This window comes from Nannizzia gypsea, genomic scaffold (genome assembly GCF_000150975.2).
Source record: "Nannizzia gypsea CBS 118893 supercont1.1 genomic scaffold, whole genome shotgun sequence".
Classification (NCBI taxonomy): domain Eukaryota; kingdom Fungi; phylum Ascomycota; class Eurotiomycetes; order Onygenales; family Arthrodermataceae; genus Nannizzia; species Nannizzia gypsea.
Genome location: NW_003345201.1, coordinates 4,999,003 through 5,023,234, shown reverse-complemented (window position 1 = coordinate 5,023,234; position 24,232 = coordinate 4,999,003). Strand labels below are relative to the sequence as shown.

Genomic DNA, 24,232 nt, shown 5'->3' with positions numbered 1-24,232 from the left:
TCCTGCAGAGTTGGACCCCCCTTCTGTCCGTCCATCTGCCTGTTCCTGGGGACCCTCTTTGACACGCTCGTCCTGAAACAGTCTTGCTATCAAGCTTCCGTAGCCCTGGGGTCCAAGTGGGAGCCCTCGGTGGAGAGAGTGACGATATCTGTCTGTCGTGACGTTTTCCATATTAATTAACCAGATCTGGGACAACCCCCGAAGGACAGTTTGGAAGGAGAGAGTCTCGTGGGAGTCCTTGTTATTATTCAATCCCATCCATCCGCTGTACATCCTGTCTCCAAGTGCGCGGTGAACTGCTGGCTGGTCCTGAGAGAGAAGAACAGCCTCCCTTTGCAGGTTCATAACTCACAACTACACATCGCGGTAAGCAAGACGTCCCTTTTCCCTTCTTTGGCTGCAAGAGAGAAAGAGAAGGAAAAAAACAACCATCGCGAGGTCACATGTTATGCTCGCATTGAGGGTTCGCCACTTGGAGCTTTGAACAGGTTTTTGTTGACTGTTCATATTTCTCGATTGCCTCTGGTTTAGAAGCAGGACACTTTATAGCACGCATATACACGCATACCAGCGCCGGCCGAGGGCAGCAGACGGCACCGTCGAGCGCACCGAAGGCATCTATGTTGAGGACGGCGGCCGACTACCAAGCCTGAGGGAGCTGCTGATCGCAACTAGAGGGAGCGGCCTCGATCTCGCACTATTGGGATCTCGAACCGCCGAGGAAGAAACGAAGAAGAAGCAGAAGCAGGAGCAGAAGACGGAAGACGGAAGAAGAAGACGGTTTGACAGCTAGTGGGCTTGCCTTCTTCTTCTTCTGCTTCTTCCTCCTCCGCTTCTGGCTGTCTATTGTCTGGCTATACCTTTGGTGCTGTGGATCATGGAATCGAACGCCGAATATGTTGCGCCCCTAAACCTCGCTACTACTTCAGCAACAATAGCAACAGCAATAACAACAACGGCCACAGCTGCTTCTGCTGTCCAGGACGATGCAGGATCACAGGCCGTGGCCACAAGCAACAGACTGATAACCGCTTTGAAAGCTCAGCTCCGAATGACGCCGCCGCTGACGCCGCATAGCTCGCGAGAAGAGATGGTCGACCGAAGCGACCAGGGACGGTCCCTGTTCCACAACTACCTGAGGGCCTTCTACCCCTTTCACCCAGACGGGCCGGTCTCCTCGTCGACCGTGACTCTACCGCTGGACCAGGGAGATGTTATCCTCGTCCATTCTGTACACACCAACGGCTGGGCTGATGGTACATTGCTAGAGACCGGCGCCAGAGGATGGCTGCCAACCAACTACTGCGAGGCCTACGACCCTCAGCAGATGCACCCGCTGCTAAAGGCCCTGATGGACTTCTGGGATGTCATCAGGGGAGGCAACGGATCTACCCTCCACCAGTTCTCAAACCAGGATTACATGAGAGGCATGATTGCTGGTGTTCGATTCCTCCTGGTAGGTCTTTGGAAGTTGGATATGTTTTCTTTCTTTTTTGTCTTCTCCTTTTTTCTTTTTCTTTTTTTTTGTTGCCGTGGTTGTCCATTTTGCTTACTTGTCATATACAGGAGAAATCAGAGTGTCTGACGAGAGACTGCCGGCTAGTGAAGAGAGTTGACGGATTACGGCGGAACAGGAAAGCTCTTCTCTCGGATCTATCATCACTCGTCAAGCTGGCGAAGCAATTGCAGGACATTGCAAACGGACGACACTTTGAGACCTGTCTGGACAACATCTTTGATTTGATGCTGCTTAAAGCATTCCGCATCGTCACCAGAGGAGTTCGATTTTTGGACGTCTGGAGTGAGGAAGTCGGGCTCGTAAGGGCGCTGGACCATCTAGACAACAATATGAACTCGTCGAATACAATGGACATGTTCAAGGGGCCTCTCACTCCGCCAGTCGATGGCTCGTTCAACTTTTCGTCACAACACGCAACCAGCTCTATCGGTACTCCAAACTCCTCCAGCAGCTGGAGAGGCAGCCTCGGTGACCGCAGCTTGCTCAACTCTACAACCCTCAGCCAGAAATCCGGCCGCGACACACCACAACGTCCCGCATCTGTCAGAATAAAACGACCCTCGCTATCTCACAGAATTTCATATAGCGGCCACACCACCAAGAACCCCAACCTAGCCTCGGGACGATTAACCGCTGCTCATGACGAGTTCCTGGGCGTTCTTGGATCCTTTATTGGCCTACATCTACAGTCACCCTCATCAACAGAACTGATAGTCACAACACAAGAAGCTGTTCAGTCCTGTAAGACACTGCTATCAGTCGTCGAAGAAGTCTGGGAGCGTGACCTACACCGGTCTTTCTTATTAGAGAGATCAAAGAATACCATGTATGACCGGATCGCCGAGCTCGTCAACGCTACCCAGAACACATTTCGCACCCCAACAAACCCAGATGATGAGACGATCTTCGTTCCAGGGGACGGAAAGCGGCTAGTAGATGCCGCTACCGACTGTGTACGCGGCGCCGGAGATTGTGTCTCAAGAGCCAGAACAGTCTTAGAGCAGATTGGGGACTTCGAGCTGGAGAATATTGGCCTGGGGATTACCATGCCCAGCACGGAGGATATAACAACACCAACCAACCGCAAGATATTACCAGAAATAACTGACGATACCTCGACCGCAATTGCAAATACGGACGATGAATTGTCCATGCGGCCTCTGCCCCTTCAAATCCCCGACGGATCCGTCTCATCGATATCCCTGACACCATCATCATTCACTGACGCTTCGACTCTCCGCACTCCAACATCACCCTTTGATGAATCTTTCAGTTCCACCTTCACCGCATTCACTGATTTCAGTGATCCATTCACTTCAAATTCCGAGCACGACATCTCTAAATCATTCCACGCATACTCTCCGACCAAAACTACTGGTGATGATGTGCCCTGGCAGCAGGACTCAGCCATCTACATACCACTCCCCCCTGACGACGACATGGATCTTACACTTGAGCCAACTGAAACAGAAAGCACATTGGTTGCCGAAACTCCGACGCGTCCATCGTCACCGGCCAGTCTTAGTTCTTCTAAATCCCCTGTGAAGGAGGACTCGCAAACCGAGGTAGGGTCAACTTCATCCGATGGAGATGAGGACAGTCTATTGGAGACCACATACGCCCACGAGCTCATGTTCAAGGACGGCCAGGTGACCGGTGGCAGCCTCCGCGCTCTGGTTGAGAAGCTAACTTGTCATGAATCAACACCCGACGCACTCTTTGTTTCAACTTTCTATCTCACATTCCGACACTTCACTACCCCGGTTGAATTTGCTGAAACCTTGATCGACCGCTACGACTATATCGGCGAAACCCCCAGAGCTGGAGGGCCAGTCCGCCTGCGTGTTTACAACGTCTTCAAGGGATGGCTCGAGGCCCATTGGAGACATGATGTTGATGACATCGCTCTGCCATCCATCCTTAATTTCGCCAGAACCAAACTTATAATCACATTACCTACCGCCGGTAAGCGCTTGATTGATCTGGTCGAAAAGGTTTCCTCCTTACATGGACCAGTTGTCCCACGCCTGATATCCTCGGTTGGGAAGACAAATACCTCCATTGCTCAATATGTCAGCCCAGATCAGCCTCTACCTCAATCCAATATCACTAAGAGTCAGCTCAATCTCCTAAAGCAGTGGAAGAGCGGCGGTGCCAACATCAGCATCCTCGACTTTGACCCTCTTGAGATTGCCCGCCAAATTACAATCAAGGAATCTCAGATTTTCTGCTCTATTCTCCCAGAAGAGCTTCTTTCCACGGAATGGATGAAGAAGACTGGCTCTTTGGCCGTCAATGTCCGGGCCATGTCTACTCTCTCCACGGACATTGCCAACCTGGTCGCCGACTCTATCTTGCAGTTGGAGGAACCCAAGAAGCGAGCAGTGATTGTCAAGCGTTGGGTCAAGATCGCCTCCAAGTGCCTTGAACTCAACAACTATGATACCCTCATGGCCATCATTTGCTCTCTCAACTCGTCCACCATCTCTCGCCTCAAGCGTACATGGGAGATTGTCCCCATCAAGACGAAGAATCTTTTGGAAAGTCTCCGGGAGATCGTCGATGTATCCCGCAACTACGCCGTCCTCCGACAAAGACTCCAAAACCATGTACCGCCATGCTTGCCATTTGTCGGAACATACCTCACTGACCTAACCTTTGTCGACCACGGCAACCACGACACCCGTACTCTAGCCGGTGACGAGAGCTCCATCGAGGTCATCAACTTTGACAAGCACATGAAAACCGCCAAAATCATTAGTGAGCTCCAACGATTCCAGATCCCCTACCGACTCCGCGAGGTCCCCGAGCTCCAGACATGGATACAAGACCAGCTCGTCCGTGTTCGCTCTGCCGGCGATAAAAGCTTCCAGCAATACTACCGACGATCTCTCGTTCTGGAGCCCCGGGAGCGCGCAGTAACACCCCGCGGATCTCCAACCGAACCCAGTCCGTCCCTGTTCGCTAAGGAAAATACGAAGGAAAAGTTCGACTTTCTAGCCTGGACTCATAGCTCCAAACTCAAAGTCCCAGCTGCGTGATGATGATACCTTTACCTTAAATCCATCCATCTTCATTCAGCATCTTATTCCGAACCCCCCTAGACCCTACTCCCGACCTTCCCCCTTTACCTTATGCTTTATGATTTTATGACCTTCATGATAGTACCTTACTTCACCCCCACTGACTCGACACACCCTCTCCCTCCATCTCTACTACGCCGCCGCCGTACAAAGATCTCTTCCCATTTTTCTTCATACGGACATACTCTTTTACTTACATTAGGCTTTTGTTTTCTGCCATTTTCTTTTGCTTGCGTTTTTAACCTGATATCCCATGCCACCTTAGTTGTCAATACGTTTATGTTTTTCCTGCAAAATTCAACTGTCTATTTAAGCAATATACTCAACCTGTTTGTTATATACTTATGTTATCTAGAGCTGAGGGTGGCGGAAATACCCCATTGGGCGGCTGCTTGTTTATTTTTCATTGCTTGTTTTTCTCCCACACCCCATGGCATCTAGTTTGTTTTTGTTTTATGTCTTGATGCGTCCTGTTTATCATTGGTGCGTCTATCTACATGAGGAAGCACGCGAGTGCGGTTTTCAAAATGGCGAGGTGGGCCGGACCAGGACATGTATACCCATTTCCTTACTTTCAGCTTCTTTGTGGGTCGGGGGGAAAGGGCAGGAAACTATTAGAAAAAGGCAGATTTAATGTTTAGTTCTTAAATATTCGATTCACCAGGAACCCTGTGCATCTGTGTAAATCTCTCGTTTCCTTTGTCACCGGCACGTCTCGAGAGGCGCCGGCCGAAGGGTCCCTTTTTTTAGTACCTTAATCGATTTGTTGTACGTAATTCCCTCGATATTTTAAAATAAACCGTGGCTGGCATGCGAGTATGGGTCGCTCCTTTCGGGTACAGGTCGGCAGCCAGTTATACATGTGTCCGCCGGTGATATTATACCTCTGCATTTTAAGGCTGCGCAAGCCAGTGTTGGTCGAGTCGGTCAAGGTCGCGCTAAAAGGTTTAGCCGGCTGCAGCTGCCGCAGCTGCAAGATGCAGGGCAAGCGACGTCCCCGGCATTCCGTGGCCTCCCATGTATGTACGACCAGGCCACCCTCTGCATCTTGCACCGCATGCTGCATGGCCTGTTCCCTGTCGTCTTGCCCCTTGCTCGCGCTCATGGCGGAATCCGCGGGACAGTTAATCACATGACCAATCAAGGCTGCAGCTTCTCATTCATTTGCATCCGGGCGGTTAAGGGGCTGGCAGAGCGACGATGTGATGGCTCAGGGATGTATGCAGAAACGGCCAGAAATCCTCGAGGGTTGCTTTTTCCCATGCCGTATTAATAGCTTCTCGGTTGGCTCATTCTCAAGGTGAAACAAAAAATGGCCCGTCTCAGGTGCCTCTGCCGTGTGAAAACACGACGGGTGTTTTCTGCGGCTCATGGTGTTTTGAGCGCCAGCGAGATCTCTCCGGATATTCACCGAACGGGTATGTAAGGCCCCAAAGATCGATCCATATCCGTTATCCAACTTTAAATATACCAAAAGAAACCTATTTCAACACGGAAAAATATGGAGTATGCAAAATTAACAAAACCATGAATCTATACGGAGTACAACCCGGGTATAATCAATCATACAAACCTATATCTCTGCCCAAAATAATATAATTAGATGTCATATGATTCACTTTAAGGGGGAACCATACTGCCACCTGCTGAAAGCAGCGACGAAGTCCGAGCAGGGTTCTGCTGGTTTGGCACTTGGCTGACTCGTGCCGACTAGATGGCTTATAGATGAGGTCATTTCACAGGGACCGCGCATCGAACCAGCTACTGGATTTCTTGATCCCAGGCTTATTATCGGTACCATTGATGGTCTGCCGTGGGCGCACTGGAATGGAAATGCACACTTTGCCAGTCGAGACACAAGATTCTGACATTCTGATATAGAGAGCACATCATTGAACATGATGGCTGACCGACAAGAACGAGAGACTATCAGATCTACCATCTTTTTGGGACAACAGCCGATGCGCTGCAGCCAATATCGATGGGCTTCGGTCATTCCGGGTGGCTTTCCAGCGAATCCCTGGCTGTTGCTCTCCTCCAGCACTGATCCGATGAGTGTTTTGGTAGTCGCTGTCTGATCCCAGATTTCTGAACGAAGCATGTCAATAGCAAGCCGAGGCTCTGTTCGGCACCGTTCTGCAATGAGAGTTGGCAAGCCCTTCACCACTAGGGAATAATACCCTTCTGACTTCCTCAGAACATCATACAAACAACCCCATGAAGAAAAGTAACCGGAACGTGTCTCGAACAGCTTTGCTTCCTGAGCTGGTATCCTGAAACTGATGGGTGTGGGGAAAATAGTAGTCTCGACATTATCAGAGGGCGAGAGACCACAGAGCGCCGCAAACAATTCCTCCACTCGGCACCTCTCATCAGCGGCATGTTGGTCAACTAGGACTAAGACTTCCTCGCCCTCCCTCCCCTTGCAAAGTAAGGAGGTTCGAAGTAAGATGAATTTCTGATCCACTTGAGCAATAACTTTTGCCTTTTCGAGGGCACACTTGTTGAGTCGGCTGTCGGATTTGTCCGTTAATCCTATTAAAGTATTAATACCCTGGGGATCATCACAGCCTAGGCAATGAGAACCTAGAGCAGCGGGCGAAGACCATTTGTCAGTACTGCGTATCTGCGATGTTATCGACGGGATGGAGGGTTCTGGCAAAGGGAAGGTAGGATTCTTCCATGTTTTAAGAAACGAGTCAAACCAGGGGGATGTTTCCTTTCCTTGCTGACTCTGATCATCGTTTCTCGAAAGTCGGATAGCTGTAGTCTTTTGGTTCGCAGGAGTGTTACGTGAAGTTTGCTTCATAAATTTGGGCTTGCGCGATACTGTTTGGCCAGTGCGTTTGTTGACAAACATAGTCCTCTTTGTGAGAGGGTCCATCCAAGGTATCAGCTCATCTTGCGGCTCTACCGGGCAGTGCGACGTAGTCTGTCCAGACACAGGATGGATTCCGCCAGTTGTTTGTGAATATGTGATATCAGGTAATATCTGTTCAGCTTCTCCTCCGGTATGTTTCGAGGTGGGTTCGATGGACGAAGGCTGTGAAGGCTTTCGTATACCGGTATCCCTCTTGAATTCTGATTGAGATCTACCTCTCGGTAAGCCTGCGCAAATATCATCATAGAGATCTCCTCTTCCACTTTTTACCCTTGACCACGATCCAAAATTCTTAAACGGAAGCGACTTGGCGTCTAATGGTCGCATATCCGCCGGTGCACTTTTCGATTTTTCAAAAGTGCTGGAGCTCCTCTTTCTAGAAGAGTTTTCCTGGTGTTGACAATTAGCCTGAGATGATTCGGGTTGTATATTCCCGGGTACAGACAAATATTCTTCCCTATCCATCTTAATACATTGTGGTTGTCGGGATAAGAAATGATACCGTTCTAAGAACTGGCGGAATAATGCCTGCATAACTCCAAGAATTTTCTGGACGGATATCTTGGGTTCGTAAAATTCGGAGTCCTGGAACCCAATGTAGCTAGCTTGGCTCGTAGAGATCCGTACGTAAAACATTGGCCATTTGTTGACACCTTTGGATTTGGTCTTTATCCTTTTAATGGAAGGACCTGCCGGTGGTTTTGTGTCCCCTAAGCTCATCATTTCAAAGTCACTACTAGCATCAGGAGAAGAATCCTCAGCTCCAAAGTTAGACGATGCGAATAACTGATTGATTTCAGAAAACAGCAGATTTGCGTCTCCAAGAGGATAAACTGGGTTGATTCCAGACGAGATGAATTGCACCTGCTTTGTTGGACTAGGTTGTAGAGATATTGCAGCTTCTATCCAAATTTCAGAGCTTCGGGCCGATGCAGCAACCCATGACGGAAAATCTGAGGGAGTGATATATCCTGCATTCCCTAGGATCAGACGTACACGATTCAAATCAAAGGAATGCTGGTCTTCATCATTTATACGTCGAAGGCCCCGGCTGTTACCTCGAAAAACCAGTTTTCGAGATCTAGACGCATCAGCAATGTACACTTTGACCGGCTTTTGAAATGCGAGCAAAAGTCCTGTTATAGCTCTTTTCACACCACCCCATTCGCGGTCAATATCTTCATTTCTGCAAAGATCCTGGGCACGGCGTTTAGCTCTAACCGGGAGATTGCCAAAAAGGTCGTTTACCGTGACTCTGGTTCCATGCTGGGGGTGTAAGAGGTCATGCTGAATTGGTGCAGGACAAAGCCTTGAAATAAGTTTTGAGTGCCGAAATATGATAGAATTTGTTTCCTGGAATGAACTGTTACGGGATGTTATTGTGACTAAAGCCATGGATATCAAAGATGAGATAAATATGCCTTTGCGACCATATATTTGGCCTGCCGCATAAAACTTTGATGTATCTAGTAGTTGAACCGTTAGTAATGATACGGAAAAAAAAGGATATCTAGAGTACATACGATGTAACTTTCCAAGGCCACCACTCTCATGGAACTCATTGGGGGGTATTCCGATGCCATCATCCTCCACTGTGCAAGTACCTTTCTGAAAATCGATGTTTATCGTTACCGTAGATGCGTCGGCGTCGAGAGAATTCTTGACAAGTTCAACTATGACCCCATTTAAGTTGGTCACAATTGATGAAGAAGTCATCTGTCGGGCCACATCCTGGGGAAGCACACGGATTATTGGGGCATTTGAATCCATGGTATAGAGCAACATGCACAAATCTCGGCGTTTCAACCAAAAAATTAACCCAAAAAGGGCCTTAATCCAACAAGGTCCAAAAAATTGCCTAAAGGTGGCAGTGTTTTCGGATGTTGGTAAACAAACGGATGAAACTGAGGGTATCAAGTGCTGCAGATGTTGCAGAGTTTGGTTTGCGTGCAGGAAGGGGCACCCAGAAGTGACTGTATAAAATAAAAATCACCCTTTCTTCGAAGAAGCTAGCGACTGAAACCTCTTTTTAGGCTTTATATATTCCAGGTTTATCATGGCTGGCAACAGAAAACTCCTTCAGTTCACCCCATGGCTCTTTGATACCGACTAAAGCCCGGTGAAATAGCGAATTGGTAGGGGGCCATACGCATCAAACTGGAGAGTGTATGCCTGTTCCTGAATAATTATAACACTCCTCATAGGCCCGTGTATAGCATTACCAGATCTAGTCCCTGTGAGTTAACATGAAGATACATCAAGACGTGAGGATAATATGTATGTGAATGTCTTTTCTCCTGACGTCCTTTTTGCCTCCAAATACTCGAACCCCTGCAATAAGCTTATCACGTGACTGGTTATAGTCTGTGGTGACTAAGCATATCGATCCCCAGACGACGAACCTCAAGGTTGCTTGATAAGGAAGACAAGCAGACAAACGAGACGACAAGGAAGACACCGCACCGCCAGACGACAAAGGACCAGGATAGAGCGATTGTGTCGGAGAGCAAACGGCGGATCTGACTGAGATATATATATATATAAGGCGGCGCCGAAGCTGCCTGGTCAGCCATCGCTCAAAGCCAGGCCTGATCTTGGGAGGCGACATCGGGGAAACGAGGCAGACGAAGTCCTGTCGACGCCTGTTTCACCATAACAACGTCTACAACAGAAGACGGTTAAGTACCAGCTGTTCAAATATGACAACTGCGGAAGCATCGGCAGGTATGCTCTAGCTGCGGAGCCAGACGAATCCAAGCCCTTACTTTTGCGGAGAAGCTAACATGCAGCTACAGATCGCCATGCAAGACGACGACCATTCTCCCACTGGATGAAACGCCTCACCAACCTCAAGAGTTCTTCATCTGACAGCAACCCAAACAATGCATCGAACAAGCGAAACGGGGCCAGTACGCTGACAAAAAACCGAAAAAATAACAATCCATACCTATCCGGCCCTGTAGATAGAAGCTCCGGAGAACATACGAACGGGCACCTCTCCTTCTCTGAGCCAGCAAATAGTATACGACCCAGCCATTTGTCCCAGTACGATGATCCATCTCCCACGACTGGAGATAAGTCTGCGGCTCCCACGCTCTCCACTACTGGCGAAACGACAGTCTCTGAAGCAGGCTATTCCAAAGCCGGCACCTGCACTACCGGCGGCAATGGTTTTAATCCCGCTGGTGGCGGAGAAGGCAGCACCTTTTCATCCCCATCGCCGTCAGTACGCTCGTTGACTACAACCCTGACAACAATTCAATCGGCCGCTCCATCAACCCAGCTCAACGCAACTCAAAATGTGAATCATTATTCCGCCGGTATGGGCAACGAACATCACGGAGGATTCCACCATGCCACTACTCAACATCCAGGCGTCCAATTTACACATCAGTTTCCCACCTCACCCATTACCGCAGTTCCGCCACATCTCGCTGTCAATCCAAACCCCACGACTTATTCGAGCGCCACAGCAAATAACCTTCTGACTGATAACGCATCAGTCCTTACCCTAGCATCGTCGTCCAAGCGCCGACGACGAAATTCTCTTGATACAAATGCATCAGTTCTGGCACTTGCGCCCTCATCTCTCTTTAGCGGTAGCCGTGAGAGCTTACCGCTCAGTATGTTGAGCGGACACATGGGTGGTGTTGCCGGAGTGGATCAGAGCAGCTCCTCTACACACAATGTAGCAGGTTTGTTGAACCGAGGCGGTGCTTCAAATACTGAACGAGCCAGTGTCCATTCCATGTCTGGAATTATTGCCACTGACCGAGGCAGTGTGAGAAGTGGTATTCATTCACACCACGGGCGAAATGACAGCATCACCGGAAGTATTAGCATGCAGGTTGGCAACACCATCCCCGGAGCATCTGGACGAATCAGCCGCCGTGGATCCGGCTGGGGTGAGATTGTTGATTCTGAGGATACTGGGGATGAAACCCAACGTGAAGAATCCGATAAGGAGGCCGACGACAAAGGACATGCGGACGAGAAATCAGCAGAGAAAGATAAGAGAGAATGCTAACTGCGCCATCCTGGCGATTACAATAGGTCTTTTTTACCCTAATTCCTTACATATTTTTTACGTTTGACGTTACTTATTTTCTTTACCCTCTGTTGCATGTATACCCCTGAGTTTTTTTCCTGTTTTCTCTCCCTAGCCCATACGATGATTTATTTTGACTTATGATTGTTACTGTCACTGACCCAATCACTATATTGACCACTATATTCAAAGTTTATATGCGTATGACATTTTCCCCTGCGAGTTGGAGGCAATTTTTCTTTTTTGCTGTATTTAGATATCACCCTTGTTCTATCCCTTTTCTCTTTAGCATCCCGTTCGGCCTTTAATGATATACGTTCCAGTTGCTTTAATAGCTAGCAGGGCTTTGTTGGAGGCGTCTGAATGACTTGCACAGCCGTAGAGCGGCGCAGCTTATTTTACAACAGCTAACTTTGGCATCTATTTGTCTTGCCTTTCCAACTTATGCGGTTCACAACATTGGGATCTAGAAAAGAAAAGCAACTAATAACTAACAACAGGCAGGTTCGGGAACGAGCAGCAGACCTGTCCAAGGAACCAGGTCCATTGTCTATCATGCCCACCACACTCCCCTAAACCATGTACTACGCCGCTGCCACACCACCGAAATCGCATTCCCGCATTCGTCGAGTCTTCTAACAGGCACATGTCAACGCGGCGCCATGCAGACTGTACATGGTTTTATGCCTCAGTTACTTGGGTCACCAACTGAATAGCCGCAGCATGCTGTCCAATCTAGGCTCGAGACGCGGATGATCAACGAACGAGTTTGTAATTTTTTTTTTTTTCGAGCTGAGACCAAATCCCTGCCGCGACAGCTCCTTCACGATGTGGAGGATCATCCAAATGTAGCCTCGCAACCTCGTGCAGTTATTGGTTTGTGATGGTCGTTATTCCGTATAGCCCCCCAACCGTGGTCAACTCGGGTCCACCCATATCAATAACACACATTGGCTGATAAGAATAGGCGGATCATCAATAGCCTTGCATAGTTAAAGCCGTGATTCCCATCTCCACCAGTGTGTATTAATTTTGACTGCACTTCAACCTCCTCAGACTCTCTCTTTTCATTAGCTACCCTCTCTGCCAGTCCGGTCTTTCACGCCCTCATGCCAAGCTCAGACTCGATGAACGGGAGCCAAGGTGGCATGGTGAGGCGTATAATTGATGCATTTGACAGAGAAGAGAAAGGTTATGGCTCGGAGACAGAGTCTTCAACACCACAAGCAAATGGATTAGCCGATGGACCAGCAGACGCTCGAGTTAATGGGCTAGTTAGTGTTCCAACCGATGACCAGATAAACGGCCAAACAAATGGCCAGACAAACGGGACCCGGAGAACTGCAACCTCGTTAAGCCAGCCGCATCTTCTATCGACGCACTCCAAGCTTAGAACATTCAGAGTTCTGACTGGTATTGATACACCTGCAGGCCTTGCCACAGCCAGCCTAGTTCGTCGGCCAGCTTCTAATGTTGGCATATATACCCGCGTCGTCAGCGCTGAGGCTCGATATAAGAGGGAATACCGCTTTTTCACTCTGCTAATAAGCTGTTGCTTGGGGATACAGATCATTGTTGCAGCAGCACTTACGGCCCTGGGCGCTGGCAATGGCCCGCGTGTCTTGATTACTATCTTTGGAGCAGTAAACACTGCCATTGCTGGGTACTTGACGTATTTGAAAGGGTCTGGCCTACCGAATAGGAAGCGCTATCACCAATCACAGTATAGCAAGATAAGGCAGCACATTGAACAACGAGAACGCGATTTTTGCCTGGAAAACTGCGAACTAGATGTCCTTAGGGAGATTCGGCATATCCAACACATGTACGAAGCGGTGCAAGAAGATGTCGAGGCGAATACTCCGGAAAGCTACTCCAGCGTTAAAAGATTTCAAGCAAACCAACCAGCCCTTCCTCAATCAGCCATTAAGAATGAAAAGGACGGGATGTCACCAAAGGTGGAAAAGATGAACAATGGAGTCAACATACCTTCACCAGTAGCAAAGGCAAGAGTTGCACCCTAGAGCTATTCATATGCTTTAGTCTGTTATGATTAACTACGAAGAGGTTTCATGTCATATTTTTAATGTAAGCGTACCAGCAGAGCTATATATACAGATGATGACAATGTTTAGATAGGATAGATTATACAGCTAATATAACCCACAGTATAATGACTAACTGCTTGTTATCTTTCTTTTTTTTTATTCTCGGATATCCATGCCTTGATGCTTAAAAGGCTATGGTTGATCCATAAGCCTACAGAATGGATAAGGATAAACCATGTGGCCACACAATTTTTATGCTGCCCACTGTACTCGATAGAGATTGCTAGCCCATATATATTACCACCAGCCCTGGACCCAGAGAAAGTTAGTGTTATGGCCCGCTCTCATGGACTCTCATGGGCGTTTTTACGTCCTCAAGTGGCTTCATGCCAAGTCTCTTGTCGTATTCAGCCCTGACTGCCAATAGTTACGTGGCAGCCTATTTTTATCAGCTTCTTCAGTTTTTGAACAGATATAAGTACGGCACAGATCAAGTACGTTTGACCGAAGAGAGAGCAAACATTATAGGTGGTAGGTTTTATTATGCCAGTCTGCTTTCCAAAAACTACAAGGAGTAACCTATATTCCATTACAGCGGTCAACGCTGCATGATACCTATGACAAAGAAATCTGTCGAAAGACGCAATATATCTCAACGGAGGTCTCGAAATGCCTGCTTGCAATGCAAGAAACGTAAGGTAAAGGTATGTTTATAGGTGGGGGAATTCATACTAATGTCTTGCGCAGTCGCCTAACTATCGATCAATAGTGCGACGAACAAGCGCCGTGCTGCCACAATTGCAAATACCGGCACACAGAATGCAGTTTTCAGACATTTGCAGTGCAATCCCCTGCTGCTGGGGGAAGAGAAGTCATAAAAAGCAGTCAAAGGATTTTGAGGTTATTACCTGCCATTCCAACGTCTGAGGCCAAACCACAAGACAATTCCACAACCCCAGATAGGGCGTATCAACAAAACACCAGCGCACACATTGCCCCATCGGATTGCCCTGAAACAACTATATCTATCTCAAACGTTGAATTGATATCTTATCCTGCAAATGTGCCGCGGCCATTAAGTTGCGCATCCCATCTGGTTCCAGAGGAACACGAATTAATGCATCACTACGCTACAACCGTCTTTGCATCGCTAGCAGACTATGAAGCGTATAGACCAATATGGCAGGTCATTGTCCCGCGTGAAATGCAGTCTGCCAATTTCTTGAAACATGGAGTACTGGCAATATCAGCTCTACATATCCATTATCTTCGTTTCAGAGCAACTGAACAAAAAGGACTAAACTCCCAGGAACTCTCACACAAGGAGCTAGCTCAGAAACATTATCAAGCAGCGGTAATGGAATTTGGGTCCCTGTTCCCGGAAGACCTGTCGAACACTAATGCTGCATTTGCTTTCTCACATTTGACGATTTTCTTCGCCTTCGGGTCCGCCCAGCTATCCGGCTATGGAGGTGCAATGTTCGACGCAATCGATGATCTACTGGGCTTATTTGCATTAACCAGGAAGGCCATGGGATTTTTAAGAATGAAATGGGACCTACTGGTAAAAGGAGACATGGGGATACTCCTCCAACGCGGGCCTGAGATTACGGACAAGAAATATCTACCAACGGACGTTGTTACGGCTTTGGAATTGCTGGAAGAACTGTGCAATGAATGGAGACCAAGTACTCATGAGACTCCGGATTATCTAAACGAGGTTAACCACAGCACTAGAAATACGTATCATCGAGCAATATTGCAGTTACGGGACTGCTTTGTCATGCTAGAAACTAAACGGAAGGACTGGGGTATGGCCCTTCGATTTCCTATGATATTCCCTGACGCCCTTTTTCCATGCTTCAAAGCTCGGGAACCGTTAGCAATGGTAATTCTTGCACACTACTGTGTACTACTGCGCAGAGCGCCGGTACGATGGTGGGCAGATGGCTGGAGTACACAAGTTATCCAGAGTATATTCTGGAATCTACCTCAGGACTGGAGGTATGCCGTATCCTGGCCGATGAGTACCGCTGAGATATAAGTTTTAGAGATATAACTAGGAGAGCAGCCGTGTTTTTAGCAGAAATACCTACCTCGAACTAGCTACGGTATCCTTATTCTTCCCAGGTCTAAAGCTCCTTTCTCTTTGAGGCTATACTCTATGAAGGATAGTAGTTGGCTAAATGCTCAGAGGGAAATATCAAAAAAGGTCACACCTTCTATGTGTTATTAGTCTTGGGCAATAGCGGATTTGAGAAAAAAAAAACACCAGCTAGCTAATAGCACTAGCACAATGTAGGGTCGAAGTAATTGTTAAGTAACTACCTGCTTTCATAATATACTCCAAAACATAGGTGGTACCCCGAGATGTACAGAGTGATATTTATAGTCCTATGATACTGATAAACCTTCATCACCCATTTAATAAGACACAGCTTTATATTTATTCTTATAATACATTTCGATAGCAGTAAGTTCTATATGACTTCTAAATCTTAATACAAGCCGCACAGCAAAATAAGTTAGCTAGCTAATCAAAAGTTACACTGTGAGTTTCTTCTAACCTCGGCATATTATTATGTATTTCTCTAGATGTCTCTATTAATAACCAGATTGAGCTAAACAATCGGTTAAAGAAGCGGTTGGTTTAATTAGACATCTGATAGTACCTAGAAAGCTCGTTATACAAGCTGGGCGTTAGTGCAGTTGCTAAATTCTTAGAAAATAGCTACATAAATTCAAATCTGGTTAACGCCCAAAAAACATTGCTCTAGATGTCGAATTAGTGAGCTAATTGTCAATTCTATGCTCAATAACTGAGATAAATTGAGGCGGAAAGCTAGATGGCTTGTCATTTACAAACTTTTTATACGCCCCAACCGGCTCTAAAGGAAGAGTTGTAGGTCCGTGTTTGCATAATGCGCTTGACTAGAGTTATTCGCGGTTAGCAACTGCCATCTACATAGATACATGGTGTAACTAGAGACGGGTTCACATACATTCATCCAAGCTTAATGGCTCTACGTTAGAATTAGCGATCTCCCTCCAGATTCTCAAACACCAGACACCAACTAGGGCATCGCGCTGATTTTGAGGCATGGGCCTAATGATTTCTAAGCGGAAAATACCATCGTCAATCGTGTCGTACGCCAGAATATAACCATCTCCGGCTTTGCACCATTCGTATTGTCCTTTATGCTGTGCCTTTGCTGTGAAGATAATATCTTTAGCTTCTAGATCAGCACCGGAATGGGCTATTGTTGCTTTCCAAGCCTGATATCCCGAAGAGAGAACGTGATGGTATCTTTTCAAGCCAATATGGCCTAGGCTACCGCTAGAGGTAGACTCGAGATGATATTCGAACGATGGTGCAGTAATGGTTGGAGGCCGAGTTAAGTTGAAGATGTGCCTTGGTTGAGCGCTCACTTCTGGGGAGCCCGTAGTATTACGGTTGTGGATGCGATGTTCAAAGCGAGAGAGCTCAACTTTTGTGTTATTCTTGCGTAGGAAGCCAATATCAAGGGAAAGCTTGTATAGAGGAATAGAACAAGAGGCTGGCCTGGATGTGCTATGTATAGCATCACCGGCAAGTAGTAGCGTTTCCGGGGGCAGTTGGTCGTGTTCCGAGGGATTCCGTGCGTATGAAGGGGGCTCCTGTGCCTGGAGGTCTTCTGTTTTGGGTGTTGTGTTCATTTTATTTAGCGGATCCCCCAAATAAGCCTTAGAACCGTTTATTAATAACAGTATCTGGTGTTAAATTTGTGTGTGAAAGCTGAGATGGCCGTCTCGGAAAGCGAGGTATTTGTATGCACTGCTGGGTAGGAGGAGGCTGACATGGATGTCATTCTATTGCCCATCACAGCCCTGTTTGCTGTATGTTGATCTTATCACGCTGGGTTGTCAATGCAGTCACCCGTCATAGACACCGAGTATATTTCCTCTAAACCACCCACATATTGAAGCCAGCAGAAAGCCTGCGGACCGGAGTGGAGCGGAGCCGTGCGCTTCCGCCCGAACTGTGGAGCCGCAGCTCAGCTATGAACAAGGCTCCGGGAAGACCCTTGGTGGAATTCCTTGGTGACTGACGGAGTAAACATCCAAGAGTCTTCTAGCTGCATAATATGTGGGAACATGATGAAATTTAAGAGCAATTGATATTGAAAACATAAAAGAGGCTAGGGAGAGAGTTCTCGAGTTTGACAACATACTTGTACAGAGTAAGCCTAGTGCTGAGAGGAAGACGGTGTGAAAATAACTCAACAAAACATGGATGTGCGGTGCATAGGGGGCAGACGAGCAATGAAGACAGGCCGATATCCGAGAGAACCACTGAAACATAGCATTCTTATCATGCAAGACCTCTGGTTGCGATAGCATGCCTTGCGTAGATGGATTCGGTGAAACTCGGACGCAGGTTCGTCGGCTCAAATCCTCGTGCTTCATTTGATTCTTTCCTCTCTGGCTGCATTTCCAGGTTGTCTGCTTCCCTCAACGCTAATTTCCCTCGTATCATGGTTGAGATTACGCCCGGATGGATGATATTCAAGATTACCATGAGAATGAACATTAGTGCGGCATCGAATATGTATAGGTAATATTCATGTCTTAGCAACGTCCCGTTTGTGCCCTGGGCGAATTCGGCAACCCTGAAAATGGATCGTACCATGACAAGGGCAGAGACAGCATAAATTCCGTATAGATATTTATTCCATGAGAAGTGGAGTGATAACGAAGCCGTGGTCGGATGGGTATTCATTCGAAGGTGGAGAATGACAGACACGATAATGAAGAAGCCGAAGAAAAGAATCTGAATTATCAAACCAACAACGACGATCTTTTCGCCGAGTGACAGGTTTGAAGGCGTGCCGCTTGCCATGATCCCACCACCTGCATAGAAAGCGTCAGTTCACAGACTTCCCACAGTTCTGTAAAATGCCCCATCACAATATGGGTACTTGCCGAGTCCCTGAACGACAAAGGACAAGATATCCCCCGTAACAAAAATCTTGGTCATCCAAGAACGTCGAACAATGGAATGCTGTTCCGCTTCTAGCACGATGATAAGTCGGCCCAGCTGCATATAGATCGAAGCAGCAAACAATGCAGGGGCTAGAAGAAGGAAGAGGTTCTGGATGATGTAAGGCGTATCCGTAAATAATGGAGCCTCAGTACTAGAGATAATTCGACCCTCAAACCCAACTATCTCGACTGTAAATGGGGGAATCCAAGCCGGTCAGCACATTCTGAGTCCCTGGCCTCGAATAGGTATGGGCTGCAATACTAACATATACCACCGATGAACAGAGGAATAAAAAACCAAACGCGGCCTCTGATAATCTGGAATAAATGGATAGCGGAAGATATCAAAAATAGTACAATGAAGGTGATGGCAGCGGCTTTTGAGGGGGTGTATTTGTAGAAGTCGTGAAACTCCTCATTGGCCATGGTGACTTTATGCTGGGAAAAGGATATCTGCAAGATGGGTAAAATACGAGACAATGTTTTCATGCTTTGAAAGATATTAATTCGAGGTAGAGAGCCAGATCTACCACAGTATATATACTGCTACAAAGCTTGTAGTAGTTTGTTGGCGCCTGGAATGTCATGGCCAGCTGCCTCCGCCGCTGTGTATCCGAAGATAGAGAGCCCCAAAGGCACACGCGTCCCGACGACGCAATCATTGCGGCCCAAAAAATACATTTCCGAACTCGAGTTTCATCCAAGTTTAATAACACTTGGACAGCTGTCCGTCTTGCTTCCTTATTACATGCTGAAAGAAAAGAGAAGGCAAAGGAGAGACAAATTAACTTTAAACTCAACAAGGCTTGGCATCGTGTTCGGAAACTAAACCTAATAAGGAATAGCTTATAGAATGCTTATATTGCCAAGACCGATCCTTCATCCAAGAAAAGTCGACAGAATCGAGATGGATGACTATAGATAGAAGTTGATAGCTGGGTGGCTGAGGCACAGCTTTGCTGCGCGTCATATGGGCGCTTGTGGATGTTTGTCGTTAAGCCAAACGTAATAAATGTACTCGGAAACTAAGCCTAAACAGTAAGTAGGAGTAATGAAGTTCAAAGTCGGATTAAGTCATGAAAGTAATTAGGATTATAATTATTATAGCTAGTAAAATGAAATGTCTCCGTCCGTTCCCCCGTTCCCATACAAGCCCAACCGCCCGCAAATGGTGTAATTAGTTCCTATCAGTTCATTGAAAATGCAGCGATATGTAGTGATAGATCAAAGAAATATTTTTTTAAAACAAAAACCAAGTGAGGACAAAAGGAAATTTATAGACAGCGCTTTAGGACGCCAAAAGCTCCATAAAACGATGCCTGTCATGTAGGTGATGATGGGAGGAAGGAAATGAAAAGAAATCCAAAGGTGAGGGGCATGACTATTTCTGAGATGAGTAGCAAGGGGAAGTGGAAGGGAAATGAATTAGTTAGTGGTATATGTCTTTTTTTCCTCGTAAGGCGAAACGCACAGGGCAGGTAAGAAATCTATAATGGGTATCGAGTTCTTAAAATGGGTATGCGCTTGCTCTTTTTGTGCGACGTATCACCATTTATATCGTTTGAAGTGGGAATTAAAAAAGTGGTAGATGAATGATGCTCGCTGACTTGGTCTCAGAATGAAAACATGGGGAGATGAGGAGAGGGAGGAGGGGAGTTTGGGCTATGTTTCTAGAGGGTGTGAGTATTTTCAATTACTTCCAACGGGTTTTCGTCTTGCATTATTAACAGTCGAAGACATTCGAGGTGCTCCTTGTATCATTCGTGGTTCTTTCATAAAATTTGGATCCAATTTTGCCGGCACTGTAATGACCATTGTAAGCAATGATTTCCAAAACCCTAGAAAATAGGGTAGACTAATGAGTGTCATGGAGGATTACTGACCTCTAGTAACGACAGACTTCCAATCCAAGGAAGTTGGTATCTCCTTTCGTGTGGTTGGCGAAAAGGAGGAAGCACTTGCTGATCGCCAGAGATGATTGGAAGTATCACTGAGGAAGTCGGTTGTCATACGTCCGGAGAAGAAAGTCGAGCGCCCGCGGTTGCGCTTAGATAACACAATTTCATCAAACAGGATAATCCGTGGGTCCTTCGACTTTTGCTTTGCCCGTTCCCGTTCACTGATGAATTCGTTGAAGCCTGCAGTCACATTAGTTAATAGCGTCCAAATGATCTCTCAGGATTGAGTTTATGCGTACCTTGAGTTTGCTGCAGGACAGTCATGTACGCTGCATGTTCGTGCGGTAAACTCTTGAGGAAAGCTTCCATTTGGAAATCATAAGTCAACCCGCTCTTCTTCTTGTCTCCAGTGGCAGGTCGGAGGAATTTCTTGTAAGTATACAGCAAGCTAGCAAAGCATCGTACAAACGCAGCGCGGATCTGATCCGGGTGGAACGCCACAGGGCACACTAGACAAATTTGGCCAGCGCAACGGTGATGTACAATAGTTGTGCAACCGGCGCACTTATAAGTTGCCTCGTCCGCTCTTTCATCACAAATGTCACATGTCGATCTTTCATCCACGGGCCGCAATAACTGCAAACAGTGACCTTCTATCATAGTGGATCCAGCTGGATTTCGTAAAGGTTGGAAATATTGAGGCATTATTGTTGATGCGGCAATGGTGGACTGTGCATATATCGACGGTGCATATACGGAGGTTCCAGCATCGGTATTCAATGTAGTAACCGAGAGATTTGAAGAGTGGCCAAGGAAGGGAACACTAGGCCTCCTGGGTATCTGTCGTCGGTCGATAGCTAGTGACGAACTCCTGCGGGAAGCCTGGTCAAAGTGGCCCGATCGTTTTTCACGAAGGGAGGCCTGCAATGCAAATCCAGAATCGTTCCGAGATATCGGGGTAGATGGGTGCGGGAATTTGATGGAAGTTGGTGAAGCAGTTCTCGGCGACGACGGGTTGCTGTTCCTTGACGTAGAGCTGGTAGAGGGCCGCTCATTGCCTCTTGAGGGAGAAGCATCACCTTTAGAGCACAGGAAGGTATTGTAGATAGGAGCAGGGTTAACGGATGATTGCTGTCCAAAAGAGGCAGAGTTCAAAGCCACGAATTTTGGTAAGTTCGTAGGGGGTGCTTTTGGAGTGTATATTGATGGGACCTCGGCGGGGACACAGTCATAGGGGAAGGTCTCCATGGCATATGCAGGCGGACCAGCACTGACACCGTAGCGGTGGTGAAGGGGAGCAGCCGCTTGCAGCAAGGATTGGAGCTTTCGGCGTTGGTGGCGAGGAAGGGGGGTGGGACGAGATGTGCTCTCGATGAGATCTTGGTCAAGGTCAACCAGGACAAAGTCGTCTGCTGGGAATTCAATGTTTTCATATCGTCTTTCGATACCGACGATATAAGGGCAAGGCGCTTCAATGGCTTGAATAAGCCGAGCAGGAAGAATAGGTATAAAGACACCAGTCCACTGGAAGGGAAACAGGAGTTCTATCAGTGCTTTACTTGCGAGGTTTAACATAGAGATGTGAGATGATAGGAATATTATTCTTGATTCGGCGAGTGCATACTAAGAGATTTGTTAATATAATACTGACACCTATAGGGGTAAGTAAGGGGTTCGGAAAGGGGGCATACCTCGAATAAGATGATAATATTTGAGACTGAGAGAGCACGAAATAGGGGGTATAGATCAGTCTATTAACAACAGGGTTAGTATGCGGCTTTAATTTGATAGTCGAATGTGAGTTTTATTTGACTGACGTTTCGAGATCCGGGAAGTTCATTGAGAGCCTCCTTTCTAGCAAAGAGCCGCAACTCGCGGATTGAGAGTTCCACCTGTGTTTTGGAAGATATGGGGCTGAAGGCTTCCATGCACAGGTTTACCACGTATCTTTCGAGTGGCTGCCATCTTCCTACTCTGGGAGAAGTGGGAGGAACCCTGAGGATAGCGCCATCCATCATGGGCACAGTGACAGCTTTGAGCCATTCTTTCCAAAACGTCACCATGGAGGCATCCTTTCCAAGAATTCCGTAGGCCCGAGGTATCCAAAACCCGGTATCTCCATCGGTTAAACCATCGATCTTAGAGGCAGCACCGTGGCGAACGGGGCGCAAAAGGTCGGCCATCAACCCAATCTTCTCCTCGACTGCGCTTATTTCATCCTCAAGGTTCTCTCGGGAGGTAGACCCAGAGGGGACGGTAGGAAGCTGGGCTAGCAGCCGAGAAAGTTTAGCACGTTCGAGGCCGAGCCGCTCGCCTAGACTGGCGGCCAGCTCTCTCTCCTCGTTGGTCATGTTATCCCTCCTCCATTCTTCACATCTCTTTTCTAGTTCGTCTGCGGCACTGTGATTCAAGGGAATCCAGACGGTCACGCAGACTCCGTAGAGCTTAGACCCATCGCCACCAGTCATTGCAAAGCCGTGCCAGGTTGACCGTGGCCGCTGGTCGGAGGAGACGATATTTATGTCGTTGGGGAAGGCAAACATGGGGATGTAGTCGGGGAACTTCCCTCTCCGCTGGATTTCGTCTGGGGAACCCTTGGGCGGATATCTGTCGAGGAGGACGGGTTCAAATTTCCGCTTAAGAGGGTGCATGTTTGAGGGCATCTCGAGCGGCTGCGGTACTGGAATGACTGAATTGTAGTTGCTCAGGCGTCTTGATGTTCCGACCCGAAGCTAGAGGTATCTGGTTAGCCTATATCCAAGTTATATGTAAGAAACAAGGGGGGAAACGAACACTGCCGTGCAATGGAGGGCTGTCTCTTCATGCTGCTCATGTCTCTGAACGACATGTGCCTTCGAACAGTTCCAATGCTAGACTTCAACGAATTGACATCTTCGGCGACGATCTTCTGCGTCCTCGGTCGAGGCTTGGGCCTGTTTGGCACCACGGCCCCGGCACTGAGGGTCAGGTCCGTCAAGAAGGTGTCTCTCTCAGAGGCAAACTTGCGGAGGGCATCGTCGAAGTCGGCCTCGCTGAGAAACGAGCTTCCTATGCTGCTTCCGTTTGTGCTGGGAGTAGCTTTGATGGTCAAGCTGCTTCTGTTGCTATGGGGCTCTGCAGAGCTCGAGGACGACACCGGCTCAAAGGAGGAGGATCGAAAGGAAAGGCGCGCCTCGTCGCCCGTCTTGGGGAACTGGATGGAGTTTCTGTTCGAGACGGCCGGCGAGGTGCCTGTCGGCTGGTACTCTTCCTCGACCTCTGCGTCTGCGTCCTCCTCGATGGTATCTGTGACCGGCGGCGCAGGCGACCGGGAAGCTTTGTACTCCTCTCCGAGCTTCGAGTATATGTCCAGGATCTCCGAGCCATCGACGCCGGCTATCCAGAAGAACTCGGCCAGCGGAGCAGAGGAGGGCGTGTCGACCGTGAGCGCGGGTGCCATCGCGGGCGGTTTTCGAGCGTACTTTTAGGGAAGTGGGTGGGAGGCGGAGGCCCCTGGGGAGGCAAGATCCGGGAGGTTCGCTCGCTTCTAGGACAACGCTCCCTGGCGCATGGGTAGCAATCGAATGGCAGGCTCTTGTTATTCTCCTGGTCGACTGAGGACGGACAGCTTGTTGCTTTTTGAGTGTTAACTAGGTGAGAAGCTGGCTGGCTGGGTTGCTTTTGCGGCGAGGTGAGGGAGCAGAGTCTTTTTCTTCGCTGCGACGAACTGGCGGGCAAAGACAACCCGAGAGCC

General features: G+C 47.9%; 9 protein-coding genes across 9 annotated transcripts; 4 read left to right on the top strand and 5 right to left on the bottom strand.

The window, feature by feature from the left end:
* Nucleotides 1-877: 877 nt before the first annotated feature.
* MGYG_01843 (cell division control protein 25) lies at nt 878-4,560 on the top strand (the record flags this gene model as incomplete). The annotated part of the gene is made up of 2 exons (XM_003177732.1): nt 878-1,456; nt 1,567-4,560. The coding sequence occupies 2 exons, from the start codon at nt 878-880 to the stop codon at nt 4,558-4,560; spliced, it is 3,573 nt and encodes a 1,190-aa protein (XP_003177780.1).
* Nucleotides 4,561-5,356: 796 nt separating this feature from the next.
* On the bottom strand, nt 5,357-5,707 carry MGYG_01842 (hypothetical protein; the record flags this gene model as incomplete). The annotated part of the gene is made up of 1 exon (XM_003177731.1): nt 5,357-5,707. One exon carries the CDS (start codon nt 5,705-5,707, stop codon nt 5,357-5,359), a length of 351 nt encoding a protein of 116 aa, XP_003177779.1.
* A 510-nt stretch (nt 5,708-6,217) lies between these two features.
* Nucleotides 6,218-9,253, bottom strand: MGYG_01841 (hypothetical protein; the record flags this gene model as incomplete). Its single annotated transcript, XM_003177730.1, has 2 exons — nt 6,218-8,949; nt 9,007-9,253. The coding sequence occupies 2 exons, from the start codon at nt 9,251-9,253 to the stop codon at nt 6,218-6,220; spliced, it is 2,979 nt and encodes a 992-aa protein (XP_003177778.1).
* A 929-nt stretch (nt 9,254-10,182) lies between these two features.
* Nucleotides 10,183-11,510, top strand: MGYG_01840 (hypothetical protein; the record flags this gene model as incomplete). Its single annotated transcript, XM_003177729.1, has 2 exons — nt 10,183-10,207; nt 10,279-11,510. The coding sequence occupies 2 exons, from the start codon at nt 10,183-10,185 to the stop codon at nt 11,508-11,510; spliced, it is 1,257 nt and encodes a 418-aa protein (XP_003177777.1).
* A 1,130-nt stretch (nt 11,511-12,640) lies between these two features.
* Nucleotides 12,641-13,555, top strand: MGYG_01839 (hypothetical protein; the record flags this gene model as incomplete). The annotated part of the gene is made up of 1 exon (XM_003177728.1): nt 12,641-13,555. One exon carries the CDS (start codon nt 12,641-12,643, stop codon nt 13,553-13,555), a length of 915 nt encoding a protein of 304 aa, XP_003177776.1.
* A 693-nt stretch (nt 13,556-14,248) lies between these two features.
* MGYG_01838 (hypothetical protein) lies at nt 14,249-15,623 on the top strand (the record flags this gene model as incomplete). The annotated part of the gene is made up of 2 exons (XM_003177727.1): nt 14,249-14,272; nt 14,349-15,623. The coding sequence occupies 2 exons, from the start codon at nt 14,249-14,251 to the stop codon at nt 15,621-15,623; spliced, it is 1,299 nt and encodes a 432-aa protein (XP_003177775.1).
* Nucleotides 15,624-16,448: 825 nt separating this feature from the next.
* On the bottom strand, nt 16,449-17,275 carry MGYG_01837 (hypothetical protein; the record flags this gene model as incomplete). The annotated part of the gene is made up of 2 exons (XM_003177726.1): nt 16,449-16,510; nt 16,582-17,275. The coding sequence occupies 2 exons, from the start codon at nt 17,273-17,275 to the stop codon at nt 16,449-16,451; spliced, it is 756 nt and encodes a 251-aa protein (XP_003177774.1).
* A 655-nt stretch (nt 17,276-17,930) lies between these two features.
* Nucleotides 17,931-19,027, bottom strand: MGYG_01836 (RTA1; the record flags this gene model as incomplete). Its single annotated transcript, XM_003177725.1, has 3 exons — nt 17,931-18,469; nt 18,527-18,790; nt 18,868-19,027. 3 exons carry the CDS (start codon nt 19,025-19,027, stop codon nt 17,931-17,933), a joined length of 963 nt encoding a protein of 320 aa, XP_003177773.1.
* A 1,263-nt stretch (nt 19,028-20,290) lies between these two features.
* On the bottom strand, nt 20,291-23,938 carry MGYG_01835 (dDENN domain-containing protein; the record flags this gene model as incomplete). Its single annotated transcript, XM_003177724.1, has 6 exons — nt 20,291-20,403; nt 20,485-20,739; nt 20,799-22,122; nt 22,191-22,250; nt 22,317-23,188; nt 23,293-23,938. 6 exons carry the CDS (start codon nt 23,936-23,938, stop codon nt 20,291-20,293), a joined length of 3,270 nt encoding a protein of 1,089 aa, XP_003177772.1.
* Between the last annotated feature and the right edge of the window lie 294 nt (nt 23,939-24,232).